The following is a 24,475-nucleotide window of genomic DNA, read 5'->3' on the forward strand; positions in this document are numbered from 1 at the left end:
TGTCTCTCTCTCTCCATTCTGATCACTGTCACTCTCTCTCCATTCTGATCACTGTCTCTCTCTCCATTCTGATCACTGTCTCTCTCTCCCTTCTGATCACTGTCTCTCTCTCTCCATTCCGATCACTGTCTCTCTCTCTCCATTCTGATCACTGTCTCTCACTCTCCTTTCTGATCACTGTCTCTCTCTCTCCATTCTGATCACTGTCTCACTCTCCATTCTGATCACTGTGTCTCTCTCCATTCTGATCACTGTCTCTCTCTCTCCATTCTGATCACTGTCTGTCTCTCTCCATTTTGATCACTGTCTCTCTCTCCATTCTGATCACTGTCTCTCTCTCTCCATTCTGATCAATGTCTCTCTCTCCATTCTGATCACTGTCTCTCTCTCTCTCCATTTTGATCACTGTCTCTCTCTCTCTGTTCCGATCAATGTCTCTCTCTCCATTCTGATCGCTGTCTCTCTCTCTCCATTCTGATCAATGTCTCTCTCTCCATTCTGATCACTGTCTCTCTCCATTCTGATCAGTGTCTCTCTCTCTCCATTCTGATCACTGTCTCACTCTCCATTCTGATCACTGTGTCTCTCTCCATTCTGATCACTATCTCTCTCTCCATTCTGATCACTGTCTCTCTCTCTCCGTTCTGATCACTGTCTCTCTCTCCATACTGATCACTGTCCCTCTCTCCATTCTGATCACTATCTCTCTCTCTCCATTCTGATCACTGTCTCTCTCTCCATTCTGATCACAGTCTCTCTCTCTCCATTCTGATCACTGTCTCTCTCTCCATTCTGATCACTGTCTCTCTCTCTCTGTTCTGATCACTGTCTCTCTCTCCATACTGATCACTGTCTCTCTCTCCATTCTGATCACCGTCTATCTCTATCCATTCTGATCACTGTCTCTCTCTCCATTCTGATCACTGTCTCTCTCTCCATTCTGATCACAGTCTCTCTCTCTATTCTGATCACAGTCGCTCTCTCCATTCTGTTCACTGTCTATCTCTCTCCATTCTGATCACTGTCTCTCTCTCTCCATTCTGATCACTGTCTCTCTCTCCATTCTGATCACTGTCTCTCTCTACATTCTGTTCACTGTCTATCTCTCTCCATTCTGATCACTGTCTCTCTCTCCATTATGATCACATTCTCTCTCTCCATTCTGATCACTGTCTCTCTCTCCATTCTGATCACAGTCTCTCTCTCCATTCTGATCACTGTCTCTCTCTCCATTCTGATCACAGTCTCTCTCTCCATTCTGATCACTGTCTCTCTCTCCATTCTGATCACTGTCTCTCTCTCCCTTCTGATCACTGTCTCTCTCTCTCCATTCTGATCACTGTCTCTCTCTCCATTCTGATCACTGTCTCTCTCTCTCCATTCTGATCACTGTCTCTCTCTCCATTCTGATCACTGTCTCTCTCTCTCCATTCTGATCACTGTCACTCTCTCTCCATTCTGATCACTGTCTCTCTCTCCATTCTGATCACTGTCTCTCTCTCCCTTCTGATCACTGTCTCTCTCTCTCCATTCTGATCACTGTCTCTCTCTCTCCATTCTGATCACTGTCTCTCACTCTCCTTTCTGATCACTGTCTCTCTCTCTCCATTCTGATCACTGTCTCACTCTCCATTCTGATCACTGTGTCTCTCTCCATTCTGATCACTGTCTCTCTCTCTCCATTCTGATCACTGTCTGTCTCTCTCCATTTTGATCACTGTCTCTCTCTCCATTCTGATCACTGTCTCTCTCTCTCCATTCTGATCAATGTCTCTCTCTCCATTCTGATCACTGTCTCTCTCTCTCTCCATTTTGATCACTGTCTCTCTCTCTCTGTTCCGATCAATGTCTCTCTCTCCATTCTGATCGCTGTCTCTCTCTCTCCATTCTGATCAATGTCTCTCTCTCCATTCTGATCACTGTCTCTCTCCATTCTGATCAGTGTCTCTCTCTCTCCATTCTGATCACTGTCTCACTCTCCATTCTGATCACTGTGTCTCTCTCCATTCTGATCACTATCTCTCTCTCCATTCTGATCACTGTCTCTCTCTCTCCATTCTGATCACTGTCTCTCTCTCCATACTGATCACTGTCTCACTCTCCATTCTGATCACTGTGTCTCTCTCCATTCTGATCACTGTCTCTCTCTCTCCGTTCTGATCACTGTCTCTCTCTCCATACTGATCACTGTCTCTCTCTCCATTCTGATCACTATCTCTCTCTCTCCATTCTGATCACTGTCTCTCTCTCCATTCTGATCACTGTCTCTCTCTCTCCATTCTGATCACTGTCTCTCTCTCCATTCTGATCACTGTCTCTCTCTCTCCATTCTGATCACTGTCTCTCTCTCCATACTGATCACTGTCTCTCTCTCCATTCTGATCACCGTCTCTCTCTATCCATTCTGATCACTGTCTCTCTCTCCATTCTGATCACTGTCTCTCTCTCCATTCTGATCACTGTCTCTGTCTCTCCATTCTGATCACTGTCTCTCTCTCCATTCTGATCACGGTATCACTCCATTCTGATCACTGTCTCTCTCTCTCCATTCTGATCACTGTCTCTCTCTCCATCCTGATCACCATCTCTCTCTATCCATTCTGATCACTGTCTCTCTCTCTCCATTCTGATCACTGTCTCTCTCTCCATTGTTATCACTCACTCTCTCCATTCTGATCACTGTCTCTCTCTCTCCATTCTGATCAATGTCTCTCTCTCCATTCTGATCACTGTCTCTCTCTCTCTCCATTCTGATCACTGTCTCTCTCACTCCATTCTGATCACTGTCTCTCTCTCTGTCCATTCTGATCACTGTCTGTCTCTCTCCATTTTGATCACTGTCTCCCTCTCCATTCTGATCACTGTCTCTTTCTCTCCATTCTGATCAATGTCTCTCTCTCCATTCTGATCACTGTCTCTCTCTCTCCATTTTGATCACTGTCTCTCTCTCTCCGTTCCGATCAATGTCTCTCTCTCCATTCTGATCGCTGTCTCTCTCTCTCCATTCTGATCAATGTCTCTCTCTCCATTCTGATCACTGTCTCTCTCTCTCCATTCTGATCACTGTCTCACTCTCCATTCTGATCACTGTGTCTCTCTCCATTCTGATCACTATCTCTCTATCTCCATTTTGATCACTGTCTCTCCATTCTGATCACTGTCTCTCTCTCTCCATTCTGATCACTGTCTCTCTCTCCATTCTGATCACTGTCTCTCTCTCTCCGTTCTGATCACTGTCTCTCTCTCCATACTGATCACTGTCTCTCTCTCTCCATTCTGATCACTGTCTCTCTCTCCATACTGATCACTGTCTCTCTCCATTCTGATCACCGTCTCTCTCTCCATTCTGATCACTGTCTCTGTCTCTCCATTCTGATCACTGTCTCTCTCTCCATTCTGATCACTGTCTCTCTCTCCATTATGATCACTGTCTCTGTCTCTCCATTCTGATCACTGTCTCTCTCTCCATTGTGATCACTGTATCACTCCATTCTGATCACTGTCTCTCTCTCTCCATTTTGATCACTGTCTCTCTCTCCATTCTGATCACTGTCTCTCTCTCCATTCTGATCATTGTCTCTGTCTCTCCATTCTGATCACTGTCTCTCTCTCCATTCTGATCACTGTCTCTCTCTCTCCATTCTGTTCAATGTCTCTCTCTCCATTCTGATCACTGTCTCTCTCTCCATTCTTATCACTCTCACTCTCTCCATTCTGATCACTGTCTCTCTCTCTTCATCCTGATCACTGTCTCTCTCTCCATTCTGATCACTGTCTCTCTCTCCATTCTGATCACTGTCTCTCACTCTCCTTTCTGATCACTGTCTCTCTCTCTCCATTCTGATCACGGTCTCTCTCTCCATTCTGATTACTGTCTCTCTCTCTCCATTCTGATCACTGTCTATCTCTCTCCATTCTGATCACTGTCTCTCTCTCCATTCTGATCACTGTCTCCCTGTCTCCATTCTGATCACAGTCTCTCTCTCTCCATTCTGATCACTGTCTCTCTCTCCATTCTGATCACTGTCTCTCTCTCTTCATTCTGATCACTGTCTCTCTCTCCATTCTGATCACTGTCTCTCTCTCCATTCTGATCACTGTCTCTCACTCTCCTTTCTGATCACTGTCTCTCTCTCTCCATTCTTATCACGGTCTCTCTCTCCATTCTGATTACTGTCTCTCTCTCTCCATTCTGATCACTGTCTCCCTGTCTCCATTCTGATCACTCTCTCTCTCCATTCTGTTCACTGTCTCTCTCTCTCCATTCTGATCACTGTCTCTCTCTCCATCCTGATCACCATCTCTCTCTATCCATTCTGATCACTGTCTCTCTCTCTCCATTCTGATCACTGTCTCTCTCTCCATTGTTATCACTCACTCTCTCCATTCTGATCACTGTCTCTCTCTCTCCATTCTGATCAATGTCTCTCTCTCCATTCTGATCACTGTCTCTCTCTCTCTCCATTCTGATCACTGTCTCTCTCACTCCATTCTGATCACTGTCTCTCTCTCTGTCCATTCTGATCACTGTCTGTCTCTCTCCATTTTGATCACTGTCTCCCTCTCCATTCTGATCACTGTCTCTCTCTCTCCATTCTGATCAATGTCTCTCTCTCCATTCTGATCACTGTCTCTCTCTCCATTTTGATCACTGTCTCTCTCTCTCCGTTCCGATCAATGTCTCTCTCTCCATTCTGATCGCTGTCTCTCTCTCTCCATTCTGATCAATGTCTCTCTCTCCATTCTGATCACTGTCTCTCTCTCTCCATTCTGATCACTGTCTCACTCTCCATTCTGATCACTGTGTCTCTCTCCATTCTGATCACTATCTCTCTCTCTCCATTTTGATCACTGTCTCTCCATTCTGATCACTGTCTCTCTCTCTCCATTCTGATCACTGTCTCTCTCTCCATTCTGATCACTGTCTCTCTCTCTCCGTTCTGATCACTGTCTCTCTCTCCATACTGATCACTGTCTCTCTCTCTCCATTCTGATCACTGTCTCTCTCTCCATACTGATCACTGTCTCTCTCCATTCTGATCACCGTCTCTCTCTATCCATTCTGATCACTGTCTCTCTCTCTCCATTCTGATCACTGCCTCTCTCTCCATTCTGATCACTGTCTCTCTCTCCATTCTGATCACAGTCTCTCTCTCCATTATGATCACTGTCTCTCTCTCCATTCTGATCACTGTCTCTCTCTCCATTCTGATCATTGTCTCTGTCTCTCCATTCTGATCACTGTCTCTCTCTCCATTGTGATCACTGTATCACTCCATTCTGATCACTCTCTCTCTCTCCATTTTGATCACTGTCTCTCTCTCCATTCTGATCACTGTCTCTCTCTCCATTCTGATCATTGTCTCTGTCTCTCCATTCTGATCACTGTCTCTCTCTCCATTCTGATCACTGTCTCTCTCTCTCCATTCTGTTCAATGTCTCTCTCTCCATTCTGATCACTGTCTCTCTCTCCATTCTTATCACTCTCACTCTCTCCATTCTGATCACTGTCTCTCTCTCTTCATCCTGATCACTGTCTCTCTCTCCATTCTGATCACTGTCTCTCTCTCCATTCTGATCACTGTCTCTCACTCTCCTTTCTGATCACTGTCTCTCTCTCTCCATTCTGATCACGGTCTCTCTCTCCATTCTGATTACTGTCTCTCTCTCTCCATTCTGATCACTGTCTATCTCTCTCCATTCTGATCACTGTCTCTCTCTCCATTCTGATCACTGTCTCCCTGTCTCCATTCTGATCACAGTCTCTCTCTCTCTCCATTCTGATCACTGTCTCTCTCTCCATTCTGATCACTGTCTCTCTCTCTTCATTCTGATCACTGTCTCTCTCTCCATTCTGATCACTGTCTCTCTCTCCATTCTGATCACTGTCTCTCACTCTCCTTTCTGATCACTGTCTCTCTCTCTCCATTCTGATCACGGTCTCTCTCTCCATTCTGATTACTGTCTCTCTCTCTCCATTCTGATCACTGTCTCCCTGTCTCCATTCTGATCACTGTCTCTCTCTCCATTCTATTCACTGTCTCTCTCTCTCCATTCTGATCACTGTCTCTCTCTCCATTCTGATCACTGTCTCTCTCTCTCCATTCTGATCACTGTCTCTCTCACCATTCTGATCACTGTCTCTCTCTCTCTCTATTATGATCACTGTCTCTCTCTCCATTCTGATCACTGTCTCTCTCTCTTTCCATTCTGATCACTGTCTCTCTCTCTCCATTCTGATCACTCTCTCTCTTTCCATTCTGATCACTGTGTCTCTCTCTCCATTCTGATCACTCTCTCTCTTTCCATTCTTATCACGGTCTCTCTCTCCGTTCTGATCACGGGCTCTCTCTCCATTCTGATCACAGTCTCTCTCTCCATTCTGATCACTGTCTCTCTCATCATTCTGATCACTGTCTCTCTCTCCATTCTGATCACCGTCTCTCTCTCTCCATTCTGATCACGGTCTCTTTCTCCATTCTGATCACTGTCTCTCTCTCCATTCTGATCACTGTCTCTCTCTCTCCATTCTGATCACTTTCTCTCTCTCTATTCTGATCACTGTCTCTCTCTATCCTTTCTGATCACTGTCTCTCTCTCCATCCTGATCACTGTATCTCTCTCTCCATTCTGATCACTGTGTCTCTCTCCATTCTGATCACTGTCTCTCTCTGCATTCTGATCACCGTCTCTCTCTCCATTCTGATCACCGTCTCTCTCTCTCCATTCTGATCACCGTCTCTCTCTCTCCATTCTGATCACTGTCTCTCTCTCCATTCTGATCACTGTCTCTCTCTCTCTCCATTCTGATCACTGTCTCTCTCTCTCCATTCTGATCATTGTCTCTCTCTCTCCATTCTGATCACTGTCTCTCTCTCTCCATTCTGATCACTGTCTCTCTCTCCATTCTGATCACTGTCTCTTTCTCTCTATTCTGATCACTGTCTCTCTCTCTCCATTCTGATCACTGTCTCTTTCTCTCTATTCTGATCACTGTCTCTCTCTCTCCATTCTGATCACGGTCTCTCTCTCTTTCCATTCTGATCACTGTCTCTCTCTCTCTCCATTCTGATCACTGTCTCTCTCTCTCCATTCTGATCACTGTCTCTCTCTCCATTCTGATCACTGTCTCTCTCTCTCCATTCTGATCACCGTCTCTCTCTCCATTCTGATCACTGTCTCTCTCTCTCCATTCTGATCACCGGCTCTCTCTCCATTCTGATCACGGTCTCTCTCTCTCCATTCTGATCACTGTCTCTCTCTCCGTTCTGATCACTGTCTCTCTCTCTCTCCATTCTGATCACTGTCTCTCTCTCATTCTGATCACTGTCTCTCTCTCCCCAGTCTGATCACTGTCTCTCTCTCCATTCTGATCACCGTCTCTTTCTCTCTCCATTCTGATCACCGTCTCTCTCTCTCTCCATTCTGATCACTGTCTCTCTCTCCATTCTGATCACTGTCTCTCTCTCATTCTGATCACCGTCTCTCTCTCTCTCCATTCTGATCACTGTCTCTCTCTCCATTCTGATCACCGTCTCTCTCTCTCTCTCTCTCCATTCTGATCACCGTCTCTCTCTCTCCATTCTAATCACTGTCTCTCTCTCTCCATTCTGATCACCGGCTCTCTCTCCATTCTGATCACGGTCTCTCTCTCTCCATTCTGATCACTGTCTCTCTCTCCGTTCTGATCACTGTCTCTCTCTCTCTCCATTCTGATCACTGTCTCTCTCTCATTCTGATCACTGTCTCTCTCTCCCCAGTCTGATCACTGTCTCTCTCTCCATTCTGATCACCGTCTCTTTCTCTCTCCATTCTGATCACCGTCTCTCTCTCTCTCCATTCTGATCACTGTCTCTCTCTCCATTCTGATCACTGTCTCTCTCTCATTCTGATCACCGTCTCTCTCTCTCTCCATTCTGATCACTGTCTCTCTCTCCATTCTGATCACCGTCTCTCTCTCTCTCTCTCTCCATTCTGATCACCGTCTCTCTCTCTCCATTCTAATCACTGTCTCTCTCTCTCCATTCTGATCACTGTCTCTCTCTCATTCTGATCACCGTCTCTCTCTCTCTCCATTCTGATCACCGTCTCTCTCTCTCCATTCTAATCACCGTCTCTCTCTCTCCATTCTAATCACTGTCTCTCTCTCTCCATTCTGATCACTGTCTCTCTCTCCATTCTGATCACTGTCTTTCTCTCGCTCTCCCGCTCTGCGTCCTGATCACTGTTCCCCCGTACTCCCTGCATTTTGATCACTCTTCTCGTTGTCTCGCCGAGATCTCCCTGCTTCCTAATTGCTTCTACAGACCCATTCACCCCCACGCCCCACCACCCTTCGTTGTGAACGGTGTTCCAGTTCCGTCCTCGTATTCTGATCACTATTTACCCTTCACCAACATGATCTCCCATTGTTGTGCTCCACGTCTCATATTGAGACTCCTGAAACCACTCCCCCCCCAATCTAATGTACTCTGGGCTTGACTCCCCATCAAATCGCTCCCCCATCTGTCTGAACCCTGCTTCCCCATGTCCCACCTCCTGGTGGCCACCGTGCACCCCCACTTTTCGGTGTCCTACCCTGCATTGTGATCGCTCTTCCCCCAGTCCTGACACGCTCCCCCCTTTGTTACAGCCGTCGCTCCCGGTCTCTCGGCTGGCCTCCTGTATTCATGATCAGTACTCCCCCTCTCCCCAAAGTGTTTCCCATGATATCATATTGCTGCTCTCTATTTCTCGATCTCTCCCCCCACCCCCGAGTTGAGGTCGCTACCTCCCCTGTCCCAGATGCGCCCGCCCTTCGTTTTGATCACTGCTCCCCATTGTCTACCTGTATTGTGATCGCTATCCCCCTCCTATCAACATGCTCCCCCTCCATATTGATCGCTGCTCTTCATTGTCTCCCTGCATTGTGATCGCTATTCCCCTCCTACCGCCATGCTCCTCCATATTGATCACTGCTCCTCATTGTCTCCCTGCATTGTGATCGCTATTCCCCTCCTACCGCCATGCTCCTCCCCCTCCATATTGATCGCTGCTCCTCATTGTCTCCCTGCATTGTGATTGCTATCGCCCTCCTATCGACATGCTCCCCCTCCATATTGATCACTGCTCCTCATTGTCTCCCTGCATTGTGATTGCTATCGCCCTCCTATTGACATGCTCCTCCCCCTCCATATTGATCACTGCTCCTCATTGTCTCCCTGCATTGTGATCGCTATTCCCCTCCCATCGACATGCTTCCCCTCCATTTTGATCACTGCTCCTCATTGTCTCCCTGCATTGTGATTGCTATTGCCCTATCGACATGCTCCCCCTCCATATTGATCACTGCTCCTCATTGTCTCCCTGCATTGTGATCGCTATTCCCCTCCCATCGACATGCTTCCCCTCCATATTGATCACTGCTCCTCATTGTCTCCCTGCATTGTGATCGCTATTCCCCTCCTACCGCCATGCTCCTCCCCCTCCATATTGATCGCTGCTCCTCATTGTCTCCCTGCATTGTGATTGCTATCGCCCTCCTATCGACATGCTCCCCCTCCATATTGATCACTGCTCCTCATTGTCTCCCTGCATTGTGATCGCTATTCCCCTCCCATCGACATGCTTCCCCTCCATATTGATCACTGCTCCTCATTGTCTCCCTGCATTGTGATCGCTATTTCTCTCCCATCGACATGCTCCCCCTCCATATTGATCACTGCTCCTCATTGTCTCCCTGCATTGTGATCGCTATTCCCCTCCTATCGACATGCTCCCCCTCCATATTGATCACTGCTCCTCATTGTCTCCCTGCATTGTGATCGCTATTCCCCTCCTATCGACATGCTCCCCCTCCATATTGATCACTGCTCCTCATTGTCTCCCTGCATTGTGATCACTATTCCCCTCCTATCGACATGCTCCCCTCCATATTGCTCACTGCTCCTCATTGTCTCCCTGCATTGTGATCGCTATTCCCCTCCTATCGACATGCTTCCCCTCCATATTGATCGCTGCTCCTCATTGTCTCCCTGCATTGTGATCGCTATTCCTCTCCCATCGACATGCTCCCCCTCCATATTGATCACAACTCCTCATTGTCTCCCTGCAATGTGATCACTATTCCTCTCCCATCGACATGCTCCCCCTCCATATTGATCACTGCTCCTCATTGTCTCCCTGCATTGTGATTGCTATCGCCCTCCTATTGACATGCTCCCCCTCCATATTGAATACTGCTCCTCATTGTCTCCCTGCATTGTGATCGCTATTCCTCTCCCATCGACATGCTCCCCCTCCATATTGATCACTGCTCCTCATTGTCTCCCTGCATTGTGATCGCTATTTCCCTCCTATCGACATGCTCCCCCTCCATATTGATCACTGCTCCTCATTGTCTCCCTGCATTGTGATCGCTATTCCTCTCCCATCGACATGCTCCCCCTCCATATTGATCACTGCTCCTCATTGTCTCCCTGCATTGTGATCGCTATTCCCCTCCCATCGACATGCTTCCCCTCCATATTGATCACTGCTCCTCATTGTCTCCCTGCATTGTGATCACTATTCCCCTCCTATCGACATGCTCCTCCTTCCATATTGATCACTGCTCCTCATTGTCTCCCTGCATTGTGATCGCTATTCCCCTCCTATCGACATGCTCCTCCCCCTCCATATTGATCGCTGCTCCTCATTGTCTCCCTGCATTGTGATCGCTATTCCCCTCCTATCGACATGCTTCCCCTCCATATTGATCGCTGCTCCTCATTGTCTCCCTGCATTGTGATCGCTATTCCTCTCCCATCGACATGCTCCCCCTCCATATTGATCGCTGCTCCTCATTGTCTCCCTGCATTGTGATTGCTATCGCCCTCCTATTGACATGCTCCCCCTCCATATTGATCACTGCTCCTCATTGTCTCCCTGCATTGTGATCGCTATTCCCCTCCTATCGACATGCTCCTCCCTCCATATTGATCACTGCTCCTCATTGTCTCCCTGCATTGTGATCGCTATTCCCCTCCTATCGACATGCTCCTCCCCTCCATATTGATCGCTGCTCCTCATTGTCTCCCTGCATTGTGATCGCTATTCCCCTCCTATCGACATGCTCCCCCTCCATATTGATCACTGCTCCTCATTGTCTCCCTGCATTGTGATCGCTATTCCCCTCCCATCGACATGCTCCCCCTCCATATTGATCACTGCTCCTCATTGTCTCCCTGCATTGTGATCGCTATTCCCCTCCCATCGACATGCTTCCCCTCCATATTGATCACTGCTCCTCATTGTCTCCCTGCATTGTGATCGCTATTCCCCTCCCATCGACATGCTCCTCCCTCCATATTGATCACTGCTCCTCATTGTCTCCCTGCATTGTGATCGCTATTCCCCTCCTATCGACATGCTCCTCCCCCTCCATATTGATCGCTGCTCCTCATTGTCTCCCTGCATTGTGATCGCTATTCCTCTCCCATCGACATGCTTCCCCTCCATATTGATCACTGCTCCTCATTGTCTCCCTGCATTGTGATCGCTATTCCCCTCCTATCGACATGCTCCTCCTTCCATATTGATCACTGCTCCTCATTGTCTCCCTGCATTGTGATCGCTATTCCCCTCCTATCGACATGCTCCTCCCCCTCCATATTGATCGCTGCTCCTCATTGTCTCCCTGCATTGTGATCGCTATTCCCCTCCTATCGACATGCTCCTCCCCCTCCATATTGATCGCTGCTCCTCATTGTCTCCCTGCATTGTGATTGCTATCGCCCTCCTATCGACATGCTCCCCCTCCATATTGATCACTGCTCCTCATTGTCTCCCTGCATTGTGATCGCTATTCCCCTCCCATCGACATGCTCCCCCTCCATATTGATCACTGCTCCTCATTGTCTCCCTGCATTGTGATCGCTATTCCCCTCCCATCGACATGCTTCCCCTCCATATTGATCACTGCTCCTCATTGTCTCCCTGCATTGTGATCGCTATTCCCCTCCCATCGACATGCTCCTCCCTCCATATTGATCACTGCTCCTCATTGTCTCCCTGCATTGTGATCGCTATTCCCCTCCTATCGACATGCTCCTCCCCCTCCATATTGATCGCTACTCCTCATTGTCTCCCTGCATTGTGATCGCTATTCCCCTCCTATCGACATGCTCCTCCCCCTCCATATTGATCGCTGCTCCTCATTGTCTCCCTGCATTGTGATCGCTATTCCCCTCCTATCGACATGCTCCCCCTCCATATTGATCACTGCTCCTCATTGTCTCCCTGCATTGTGATCGCTATTCCCCTCCTATCGACATGCTCCTCCCCCTTCATTTTGATCACTGCTTCCCATCCCTGATTGCTCCCCCGAATCCTGGCCGCGGCTACCCGTGTCCCGACCCGCCCGCGCTCGTTCCTTGCGGCCGCTGCTCCCGCTGTCTCCCAGCCGGCTTCCCCCCGCCGTGTCCCAATCAGTCCTCCCCCTCCCGCCAGCCCCAGGACGTCTGGGGGGACTGACCTCGGCGGGCATCTGCATGAGGAGAACGGCGGCGAGCGGCCCCTGTGCTTGGCAGTAGCCCTCCTCAGGCTTGTAGACTGTGTAGGCTTTGAGAACTCGATACAGGTCCTGCTGGCTGCGGGGGAGAAGGTCAAAACGTCAAACACCACAGAAACCCATCCGATCTGTGCAGGTCAAAACTCTATCCAAGCCAGCTCCATTTGTCCACGTTTACCCCATACCCCTCTAAACCTTCCCTATCCATGTCCCTGTCCGAGTGTCGTCAATGTACCTGCCCCGACCACTTCCTCTGGCAGCTCGTTCCGTAGACAGACCACCCGTATCCCTTTAAACCTTCCCTATCCGTGTCCCTGTCCGAGTGTCGTTAATGTACCTGCCCCGACCACTTCCTCTGGCAGCTCGTTCCATAGACAGACCACCCGTATCCCTCTAAACCTTCCCTATCCGTGTCCCTGTCCGAGTGTCGTCAATGTACCAGCCTCGACCACTTCCTCTGGCAGCTCGTTCCACAGACGGACCGCCCGTCTCCCTCTAAACCTTCCCTATCCATGTCCCTGTCCGAGTGTCGTCAATGTACCTGCCCCGACCACTTCCTCTGGCAGTTCGTTCTGTAGAAGGACCATCCTCTGGGTGAAAAATTAGCCACTTGGGTCCCCTATTAAATCTTTGTCCCCTCTCACCTCACTCTCTCCCTCTCAAACTCCCTCCTCTCTCTCTCTCTCTCCATATAACCATTTAACCATATAACAATTACAGCACGGAAACAGGCCATCTCGGCCCTTCTAGTCCGTGCCGAACTCTTACTCTCACCTAGTCCCACCGACCTGCACTCAGCCCATAACCCTCCATTCCTTTCCTGTCCATATACCTGTCCAATTTAACTTTAAACGACAACATCGAACCTGCCTCGACCACTTCTCATTCCACACAGCCACCACTCTCTGAGTAAAGAAGTTCCCCCTCGTGTTACCCCTCAACTTTTGTCCAGACGTCCCACCGGAACAGGTCCCACCTTCCCTGGAAAACTGCCCAAATATCTATCAATCTGAAGCCCTCCCTCCTGCACCAGGGTCCCCAGCCACGTGCTGATCTGTGCTATCTTACTATTTCTAAACCCGCCTGCACATGGCACTGGTAGCAATCCTGACACTGCTATCCTGGAGGTCCTCTCCTTTAATTCGGCGCCTAACTCCCTAAACTCTCCTTTCAGGACCTCCTCGCCCTTCCTACCCACGTCATCGGTCCCTCCCTGGACCACGACGTCCGGCTGCTCACCGTCCCTCTTGAGAATACCAGTTCTCCACACCTCCCTCCGTCCGCCACCACCCCCCCCCACCCCCCACCGCCGACCTACCTCGCACCACCCCACTCTCCCTCTGTATACTCCCAAACCGACACTCACTCACCCTCCCTCACCCTGCCTCTCCCGTTCCCACCCTCCCTGTCCTTCTGCCGGGGAGGCACAGAGCACCACAGGATGAAAACAGGCCCACCGCTGTCCCATTTCATCCCATCCACCCGCACCCGGACCCGAGACCCACATACCTCCCTCTCGCCGCCGCCCCCCCAACCCCCAGCCTCCCCTCCATCCCTGAATCTTTCCCTCCCTCCCTCCACCGCTCCCCCCGCCCCCAGCAACTCACCCCGTCCCTTCCCGCGACAGGAACATCTCGTGGAAGGGGAACTGGCGATGAAGGTCCTTCTCGATGGCTTCCAGCCACTGCCGGTCCCCAGCCGACTCGTCCAGCACCTAGGGAAGAACCGCGGAACAGGGAGTGTGTGACGGGACGGTGCGGAGGGAGATTCACTCTGCGTCCGACCCCGGGAGTGCGTGACGGGACGGTGCGGAGGGAGATTCACTCTGTGTCTGACCCCGGGGGTGCGTGACGGGATGGTGCTGAGGGAGATTCACTCAGTGTCTGACCCCGGGAGTGTGTGACGGGACGGTGCGGAGGGAGATTCACTCTGTGTCTGACCCAGGGCGTGTCTGATGGGACGGTGCGGAGGGAGATTCACTCTGTGTCTGACCCCGGGAGTGTGTGACGGGACGGTGTGGAGGGAGATTCACTCTGTGTCTGACCCCGGGAGTGTGTGATGGGACGGTGCGGAGGGAGATTCACTCTGTGTCTGACCCCGGGAGTGCGTGATGGGACGGTGCGGAGGGAGATTCACTCTGTGTCTGACCCCGGGAGTGTGTGATGGGACGGTGTGGAGGGAGAATCACTCTGTGTCTGACCCTGGGAGTGTGTGACGGGACGGTGTGGAGGGAGATTCACTCTGTGTCTGACCCCGGGAGTGCGTGACGGGACGGTGCGGAGGGAGATTCACTCTGTGTCCGACCCCGGGAGTGTGTGATGGGACGGTGCGGAGGGAGATTCACTCTGTGTCTGACCCCGGGAGTGTGTGATGGGACGGTGCGGAGGGAGTTTCAGTCTGTGTCTGACCCTGGGAGTGTGTGATGGGACGGTACGCACCTTAAATATATTTTTATTCTGAAGCATCCGTGACTTAGCCCCACAAAGCAGTGGCCAAATTCGGGATCGCATGGAAGATGGAATACCTTTTCGACATCGTAACATTATCTGCAAACAAAGGTTTAAGGTTACATATACTGGAACTGTGCACGGTGCTCCCGGTGTGTGTGGGTCTGACCCGGGGGGGATACGGAGACGGGAACTGTGCACGGTGCTCCAGGTGTGTGGGTCTGACCCTGGAGGGGATACGGAGACGGGAACTGTGCACGGTGCTCCCGGTGTGTGTGGGTCTGACCCGGGGAGGATACGGAGATGGGAACTGTGCACGGTGCTCCCGGTGTGTGAGTCTGATCCGGGGGGGATATGGAGACGGGAACTGTGCACGGTGCTCCCGGTGTGTGTGGGTCTGACCAGGGGGGATACGGAGATGGGAACTGTGCACGGTGCTCCCGGTGTGTGTGGGTCTGACCCGGGGAGGATACGGAGATGGGAACTGTGCACGGTGCTCCCGGTGTGTGGGTCTGACCCGGGGGGGATACGGAGACGGGAACTGTGCACGGTGCTCCCGGTGTGTGTGGGTCTGACCCGGGGGGGATACGGAGACAGGAACTGTGCACGGTGCTCCCAGTGTGTGTGGGTCTGACCCGGGGGGGATACGGAGATGGGAACTGTGCACGGTGCTCCAGGTGTGTGGGTCTGACCCTGGAGGGGATACGGAGACGGGAACTGTGCACGGTGCTCCCGGTGTGTGTGGGTCTGACCCGGGGAGGATACGGAGATGGGAACTGTGCACGGTGCTCCCGGTGTGTGGGTCTGATCCGGGGGGGATATGGAGACGGGAACTGTGCACGGTGCTCCCGGTGTGTGTGGGTCTGACCAGGGGGGATACGGAGATGGGAACTGTGCACGGTGCTCCCGGTGTGTGTGGGTCTGACCCGGGGAGGATACGGAGATGGGAACTGTGCACGGTGCTCCCGGTGTGTGGGTCTGACCCGGGGGGGATACGGAGACGGGAACTGTGCAAGGTGCTCCCGGTGTGTGTGGGTCTGACCCGGGGGGATACGGAGATGGGAACTGTGCACGGTGCTCCCGGTGTGTGGGTCTGACCCGGGGGGGATACGGAGACGGGAACTGTGCACGGTGCTCCCGGTGTGTGTGGGTCTGACCCGGAGGGGATACGGAGACGGGAACTGTGCACGGTGCTATTGGTGTGTGTGGGTCTGACCCGGGGGGGATACGGAGATGGGAACTGTGCACGGTGCTCCAGGTGTGTGGGTCTGACCCTGGAGGGGATACGGAGACGGGAACTGTGCACGGTGCTCCCGGTGTGTGTGGGTCTGACCCGGGGGGATACGGAGACGGGAACTGTGCACGATGCTCCCGGTGTGTGTGGGTCTGACCCGGGGAGGATACGGAGATGGGAACTGTGCACGGTGCTCCCGGTGTGTGTGGGTCTGACCCAGGGGGGATACGGAGACGGGAACTGTGCACGGTGCTCCCGGTGTGTGGGTCTGACCCAGGGGGGGATACGGAGATGGGAACTGTGCACGGTGCTCCCGGTGTGTGTGGGTCTGACCCAGGGGGGATACGGAGACGGGAACTGTGCGTGGTGCTCCCGGTGTGTGTGGGTCTGACCCGGGGGGGATACGGAGACGGGAACTGTGCGTGGTGCTCCCGGTGTGTGTGGGTCTGACCCGGGGGGGATACGGAGACAGGAACTGTGCACGGTGCTCCCAGTGTGTGTGGGTCTGACCCGGGGGGGATACGGAGATGGGAACTGTGCACGGTGCTCCAGGTGTGTGGGTCTGACCCTGGAGGGGATACGGAGACGGGAACTGTGCACGGTGCTCCCGGTGTGTGTGGGTCTGACCCGGGGAGGATACGGAGATGGGAACTGTGCACGGTGCTCCCGGTGTGTGGGTCTGATCCGGGGGCGATATGGAGACGGGAACTGTGCACGGTGCTCCCGGTGTGTGTGGGTCTGACCAGGGGGGATACGGAGATGGGAACTGTGCACGGTGCTCCCGGTGTGTGTGGGTCTGACCCGGGGAGGATACGGAGATGGGAACTGTGCACGGTGCTCCCGGTGTGTGGGTCTGACCCGGGGGGGATACGGAGACGGGAACTGTGCACGGTGCTCCCGGTGTGTGTGGGTCTGACCCGGGGGGGATACGGAGACAGGAACTGTGCACGGTGCTCCCAGTGTGTGTGGGTCTGACCCGGGGGGGATACGGAGATGGGAACTGTGCACGGTGCTCCAGGTGTGTGGGTCTGACCCTGGAGGGGATACGGAGACGGGAACTGTGCACGGTGCTCCCGGTGTGTGTGGGTCTGACCCGGGGAGGATACGGAGATGGGAACTGTGCACGGTGCTCCCGGTGTGTGGGTCTGACCCGGGGGGGATACGGAGACGGGAACTGTGCACGGTGCTCCCGGTGTGTGTGGGTCTGACCCGGGGAGGATACGGAGATGGGAACTGTGCACGGTGCTCCCGGTGTGTGGGTCTGACCCGGGGGGGATACGGAGACGGGAACTGTGCACGGTGCTCCCGGTGTGTGTGGGTCTGACCCGGGGGGATACGGAGATGGGACTAGTGATGTTCCTGCAGGGGTCGGTGTTGGGACCACTTCTTTTTATGCTGTATATAAATGATTTAGATGATGGAATAGATGGCTTTGTTGCCAAGTGTGCAGATGATACGAAGATTGGTGGAGGGACAGGTAGTGTTGAGGAGACAGGTAGGATGCAGAAGGACTTAGACAGATGAGGAGAATGGGCAAGAAAATGGCAAATGAGATACAATGGTGGAAAATGCACGGTCGTGCGCTTTGGTAGAAATAAATGTGCAGACTATTTTCTAAATGGGGAGGAAATCCAGGAATCTGAGGTGCAAAGGGAGTTGGGAGTCCTTCTGCAGAACACCCTAAGGGTTAACTTGCAGGTCGAGTCGGTGGTGGCAGGTTAGCATTCATTTCATTTCACGAGGTCTAGAGTACAAGAGCAGGGATGTGATGCTGAGCCTTTATAAGGCACTGGTGAGGTCTCACCTCGAGTATTGTGAACAGTTTTGGGCCCCTCATCTTAGAAAAGATGTGCTGGCATTGGAGAGGGTCCAGAGGAGGTTCATGAGGAAGATTCCAGGAATGAAAGAGTTACCGTACGAAGAACGTTTGATAGCTCTGGGTCTGTGCTCACTGGAATTCAGAAGGATGAGGGGGGATCTCATTAAAACCTTTTGAATGTTGAAAGCCCCAGACAGAGTAGATGTGGAAAGGATGTTTCCCATGGTGGGGGAGTCTAGGACAAGAGGGCACAGCCTCAGGATAGAGGGGCGCCCTTTCAAAGCAGAGATGTGGAGAGGGTGGTGAATTTGTGGGATTTGTTGCCACATGGAGCTGTGGAGGCCAGGTCATTGGGTGTATTTAAGGCAGAGATCGATAGGTTCTTGAGTGGATATGGCATCAAAGATTACAGGGAGAAGGCCGGGGAGTGGGGCTGAGGAGGAGAATGATTGAATGGAGGAGCAGACTCGATGGGCCAGACGGCCGAATTCTGCCCCTGCCTGTGTCTGACGGCCGTCTGGTGCTCCGGATGTGGGTCTGACCCCGGTGGGGGGGGGGGGGGGTAAAGCCTGCGCGGGGCCATACGAACCTTTTTATATCTCCGCGTGATCGATCGCTCCCAGTTTTGCTCGGTCTCCAGCCACTTCTTCTCCCGTTCACGGATGACCTCCGCCGGGATTCGTGCCGCCCTGTGCACGGAGACGGAGGGAACGCGTGAGGGTGGGGGGCACCTCTCGCTCGGGCGGGCGGGTGGAGGGCGCCGTTTGCTATGGTGACGGGCAGTAGGGCCTAGTCTTTGGTGAGGCATCATGCCCTTGGTTTCTATGGTGACAGGTACTGGGGCCTACTCAACGGTAGGGTGTCAAGCCAACTGTTGCTTTTTTTATATATATAGTGGCAGATCCCGGGCCTACTCCTTGCTAGGAGGCAGACCAATTAGTTTCCCTAGTGGCAGGCACTGGGGCCTACCGTTGGTAGGCCGACATGCCGGCTGGTTCTATGGAAACAGGCTTTGGGGCCTACTTCTCGCAGGAGGCAGGCCAACTGGTTGCTATATCGACGGGTGCTGGGCCTTCTCATTGGTAGGACAGCATGACGACTGGTTTCTATGGTGACCGGCACTGGGGCCTACCCATTGGTAGGGTGCCATGCCAACTGGTTGCTATGGTGACAGGCATTGCAGTCTAGGGATTCATGTAGGCCTTCTCATTGGTAGGACAGCATGACAACTGGTTGCTATGGTGACAGGCATTGGGGCCTACCCATTGGTAGGGAAGCAGAGCCCCGTGGTTCCTATAGTAACAGCCTTGGAGCGGGGGCAGGGGAGGGGCGTACTGGCTGAATGGCTCCAGAGGTCGCCATAGTAATGGTGGGTCGAAGAGGCCTACTGGTTTCTATAGTAACAGTTCCTATGGCCAGCTGGCTTCAGGGTACCAGAGTGAAAGGCAGAATTTCCCGCCGCTCTCCATGGTAACGAGCCGGCTACTATAGCAACAGACTAAATATCCCCCCCCCCCCCGGTCTCTACGGTCCAGACTTGAAGGCCGACTGGTTACCACGGTACCAGACGAGGGCAGCCCACACGTTCTGTTTCCATGGAAACATTCTCGCGGGGCCCGACAGGCTTCCATAGTAACAGGCTGCAGATGTGACTTGTTCCCATAGCGACAGGCCTCAGGGCCCTGCTGGTTATCACTCTAAAATGCTGGTTTTCATGGTAACAGGCTGGACAGGTGCCCTACAGGCTTGGGGTGACTGTTGGTTTCCGTAGTAACAGCCCACCAGTTCTATGGTAACACATGAGCTGTCCGTCGGTCACCATAGTAACAGAATAACTGGGTCCACTGCTGAAGGTGAAGGCGGGGCAACAGGCTTGCAGGGCCCGTTACTGGTTTCTATGGTAACAGACTGGTAACCTGGTTGGGGGAGGGGCAATTTATTTCCATAGCAACAGGCTATGGAGGCCTACCGGCTTCCATGGTGACAGGAATGCAGAGCCATGAGGTTGCTATGGCAACACGGCGGCGATCCGCTGGTTTCTATGGTAAACTGGTGGGGCGGCAGGGGTGGGGCAACCTGTTTCTATAGTAACAGGTTTGCGGGTCTGCTGGTTTCTACGGTAACAGCATTGCGGGGCAACCCGTTTCTTTCGTCATAGGCTTCTGAGGCCCTGCTGTTTCCGTGGCAATGGGCTGGTGAACCCCACCAGTTTCCGTGGGATCAACCATGGGAAGGGCTGTACCGGTTTCTATGACAACAGGCTTAGCGCCTCCCCTGGCAACAGGCCGGTTTCCATGGCGATGAGCTGGTGGGGGTCCTGAAGGATTCCACAGCAACGGGCTTTTGGGCCGTAAAAGTTTCAACAGCAACAGGCGTGAGGGGCCTACAGGTTTCCACGGCAACGGGCACGAGGGGCCTACAGGCCTCAGCGGGCATCTCCGCGGCTCACGGTTGCCGCGGCGGCCGGCTCCCCCCCCCCCACACCACCAACTCCCCACACCCCCCCCCACCCCGGTGACTCACTCTCCGGTGAAGTTGGATCCGCCGACAAAGCCATATCGGTCAGCATTGGGGAGCGAGGCCTCACCGCCATTGATCTCGGAGTCCGAGCCCAGCGAGCTGCCGCCGTCGGCGGCCAGGCTCAGAGAGTCGAGGCCGCTGGAGAGGCTGTCCGAGGGCGGCAGAGGGACGGCGGCGAGGGACGAGGGGGGAGGCCCAACCCTCAGCTCCATCCGCCCGGCCACCGAGAGCCCCTGGGGACGTGGTCCTGTTGGGGGGGGGAGGGGGGGAGAGAAAGAGACGGACAGAAACGTTGGACCAGGACCCTTCCAACCCAATCACACCCAACGGGACGTCCTCGTCCCACCCCACTCCCCCCTCAGCCCGTCAAACCCCCACCCTCAGACACCTCCCACCTCCCCTCCACACCCCTCCCTCCATCGAGACGTCCCACGTGCAGAGAGCCAGCAGCGGTCACAGAGACGGGGAGGGGTGATGGAGACAGGGAGGGGGTGACGGAGACGGGGAGGGGTGTAGGGGAGGGAGGGAGTGACGGAGACGGGGAAGGGTGTAGGGGAGGGAGGGGGTGATGGAGTCGGGGAGGGGTGTAGGGGAGGGAGGGGGTGATGGAGTCGGGGAGGGGTGTAGGGGAGGGAGGGGGTGACGGAGACGGGGAGGGAGGGGGTGATGGAGTCGGGGAGGGGTGTAGGGGAGGGAGTGGGTGATGGAGACGGGGAGGGGTGCAGGGGAGGGAGGGGGTGACAGAGACGGGGAGGGGTGTTAGGGGAGGGAGGGGGTGACAGAGGGGGAGGGGTGAAGAGGAGGGTGGGGGTGTTGGAGACTGGAGTGATGGGGTGACAGAGAGGGAGGGGATGTCGGAGACGGGGAGGGGTGTAGGAGAGGGAAGGGTGAGGGATTTGGGGAGCGAGGGGGGTGACAGAGACTGGGAGGGAGGGAGTGTTGGAGACGGGAAGGTGTGGGTCGGGGGGGGGGTTTTACAGGGACGGGGAGGGCCGCCTCACACGGACGTCGCTCCTTCCTCTCCACCCTCCCTCACCTCCCTCCATCTCCTCCCTTCTTCCTCTCTCTCCGTCTGTCTCAGCAACCTTACCCCGGGGCGGGGGGGCAGACCTGTTGGCGACCGATCGGGGGTGACCGCGGGGGTGAGCGTTGTTGGGGGGGTGGGCGCTGCTTGGCGTCTCTCGCGGGGCGTCCCGGGGGCGGGTGGGTGGGGGGAGAGACGGAGTGCGAATCCCTCAGTCGGCCCCTCACTCACCTCCCGAGGATCCGCGGCCGAGTTCTTCCGCTGGCCCTGCTTGGGCGTGGAGGCCTCGCGGCCGTTGACTCTGCGGTTGACGTCAGCCGGAGGTGCTCGCGGGTTGGGGAGGGAGGTCGGCCGAGAAAAAAGAAAGAAGTCGACAGCACAAAAAAAAACACAGAAAACCTGCAGCACCGCACAGGCCGTTCGGCCCACAAAGCTGTGCTGTACGTGTCCCTACCTTAGAACTACCCAGGCTTCATCCAGAGCCCTCTATTCTTCTCAGCTCCATGTGTCCGTCCAGGAGTCTCTTAAAAGACCCTTTCCCTGTCTCTAACCCAGTCACAGGGACCTGGAGCCCTGACTAATCCCCCCTCTTTCTCTCTCCCTCTCTCCCCCCACCCACCCGCCCCATCGAGCTGGAGGGAGCGCAGAGGGAGATTTACGAGGATGTCGCCGGGACTCGAGGGACTGAGTTACGGAGGGAGGTCGGGGGGGTGGGGGCAGGTTGGGGTTTCCATTCCCCGAAGCGTAGGGGTGACATTGTGGGGGGGGGAGGCCACCTCATAAATCGAACCCGTGGCCGGTCCCACCTGCCCCGCGTTGGCCCTCCGAACCTTTCCCGTCTCCCTTCCAGACACCCCTCCCTGTCCCCCGTCACCCCCTCTGCCCCCGACACCCCTCCCCGTCTCCATCACCCCCTCCCTCCCGTTCCACGTACTCACCGCTCTCTGCGTAGAAAACTTTCCCCTGACATCTCCCCTGCACCTACTTCCAAGCACAGTGGACGGCGCTCTCTAATCCGGGATGCCTGGATTAGAGAGGGCGCAGAGATTAACCGGGATGCTGCCTGGATTAGAGAGGGTGCAGAGGAGATTGACGAGATGCTGCCTGGATTAGAGAGGGTGCAGAGGAGATTGACGAGATGCTGCCTGGATTAGAGAGGGTGCAGAGGAGATTGACCAGGATGCTGCCTGGATTAGAGAGGGTGCAGAGGAGATTGACCGGGATGCTGCCTGGATTAGAGAGGGTGCAGGGGAGATTCACCGGGACGCTGTCTGGATTAGAGGAGGTGCAGAGGAGATTGACCAGGACACTGCCTGGATTAGGTGGCACGTTTTACGAGGAGAGGTTGAGCGAGTGAGGGCTTGTCTCTCTGGAGCGAGGGAGAGAGAGAGATGACTTGATGGAGCTGTACAAGATGGGAAGAGGCGCAAATCGATTGGACAGCCAGAGACTTATCCCCACAGAGCGAATGCGAAGGGAAATAATTTGAAGGCGATTGGAGGGAAGTTTAGAGGGAGGGGTGTCAGAGGTAAATTTTTTTATTACACAGAGAGTGGTGGGCGTGTGGAACGCCCCTGCCTGTGGGGTCACAGGGAGACAGACTGGTGAAGAAGGCGTTTGTCACGCCGGCCTTCGTCAGTCAGGGCACCAAGTACAGGAGACGGGAGGTCATGTCACAGTTGTACAAGACGTCAGTGAGGCCGCACTTGGTCCCTCTGTTCTACAACACTCCGCAGGGTCCCCGTCTACCTCTGACTCCACTTTCAGAGAACTGTGTCCTTGTACCCCGAGGTCCCTCTGTTCTACAACACTCCGCAGGGTCCCCGTCTACCTCTGACTCCACTTTCAGAGAACTGTGTCCTTGTACCCCGAGGTCCCTCTGTTCTACAACACTCCCCAGGGTCCCTGTCTACCTGCGACTCCACTTTCAGAGAACTGTGTCCTTGTACCCCGAGGTCTCTCTGTTCTACAACACTCCCCAGGGTCGCTGTCTCCCTGTGACTCCAATTTCAGAGAACTGTGTCCCCGTACCTCGAGGTCCCTCTGTTCTACAACACTCCCCAGGGTCCCTGTCTCCCTGTGACTCCAATTTCAGAGAACTGTGTCCCCGTACCTCGAGGTCCCTCTGTTCTACAACACTCCCCAGGGTCCCTGTCTACCTGTGACTCCACTTTCAGAGAACTGTGTCCCCGTACCCCGAGGACTCTCTGTTCTACAACACTCCCCAGGGTCCCCGTCTACCTGTGACCCCACTTTCAGAGAACTGTGTCCCCCTACCCTGAGGTCCCTCTGTTCTACAACACTCCCCAGGGTCCGTCTACCTGTGACCCCACTTTCAGAGAACTGTGTCCCCGTACCCCGAGATCTCTCTGTTCTACAACACTCCCCAGGGTCCCCGTCTACCTGTGACTCCACTTTCAGAGAACTGTGTCCCTGTACCCCGAGGTCCCTCTGTTCTACAACACTCCCCAGGGTCCCCGTCTACCTGTGACTCCACTTTCAGAGAACTGTGTCCCTGTACCCCGAGGTCTCTCTGTTCTACAACACTCCCCGTGGTCCCGGTCTACCTGTGACCCCACTTTCAGAGAACTGTGTCCCCGTACCCCAAGGTCTCTCTGTTCTACAACACTCCCCGTGGTCCCGGTCTACCTGTGACCCCACTTTCAGAGAACTGTGTCCCTGTACCCCGAGGTCTCTCTGTTCTACAACACTCCCCGGGGTCCCCGTCTACCTGTGACTCCACTTTCAGAGAACTGTGTCCCTGTACCCCGAGGTCTCTCTGTTCTACAACACTCCCCGGGGTCCCCGTCTACCTGTGACTCCACTTTCAGAGAACTGTGTCCCCGTACCCCGAGGTCTCTCTGTTCTACAACGCTCCCCAGGGTCCCCGTCTACCTGTGAC

At 53.9% G+C, this 24,475-nt stretch overlaps 1 protein-coding gene across 2 annotated transcripts in view; it reads right to left on the reverse strand.

Moving 5' to 3' along the window:
- Positions 1-21,867, reverse strand: part of LOC134341845 (TBC1 domain family member 10B-like) — a 161,197-nt gene extending 139,330 nt beyond the window's left edge. The window contains exons 1-6 of one of the 2 annotated variants that reach the window (XM_063039779.1): positions 21,805-21,867; positions 20,553-20,796; positions 18,619-18,718; positions 14,968-15,075; positions 14,137-14,243; positions 12,494-12,608 (exon numbers count right to left, since the gene is read on the reverse strand). In XM_063039779.1, coding sequence (XP_062895849.1) covers positions 12,494-12,608; positions 14,137-14,243; positions 14,968-15,075; positions 18,619-18,718; positions 20,553-20,761 — 639 coding nt within the window. In that variant the 5' untranslated portion in view covers positions 20,762-20,796; positions 21,805-21,867. Of the gene's footprint in view, positions 1-12,493; positions 12,609-14,136; positions 14,244-14,967; positions 15,076-18,618; positions 18,719-20,552; positions 20,797-21,639; positions 21,699-21,804 lie in introns of those variants that run through there. The other variant, XM_063039780.1, reaches the window with a different exon arrangement.
- Positions 21,868-24,475: the final 2,608 nt, after the last annotated feature.

The sequence above is a fragment of the Mobula hypostoma genome, unplaced genomic scaffold (genome assembly GCF_963921235.1).
Source record: "Mobula hypostoma unplaced genomic scaffold, sMobHyp1.1 scaffold_157, whole genome shotgun sequence".
NCBI classification, from domain to species: domain Eukaryota; kingdom Metazoa; phylum Chordata; class Chondrichthyes; order Myliobatiformes; family Myliobatidae; genus Mobula; species Mobula hypostoma.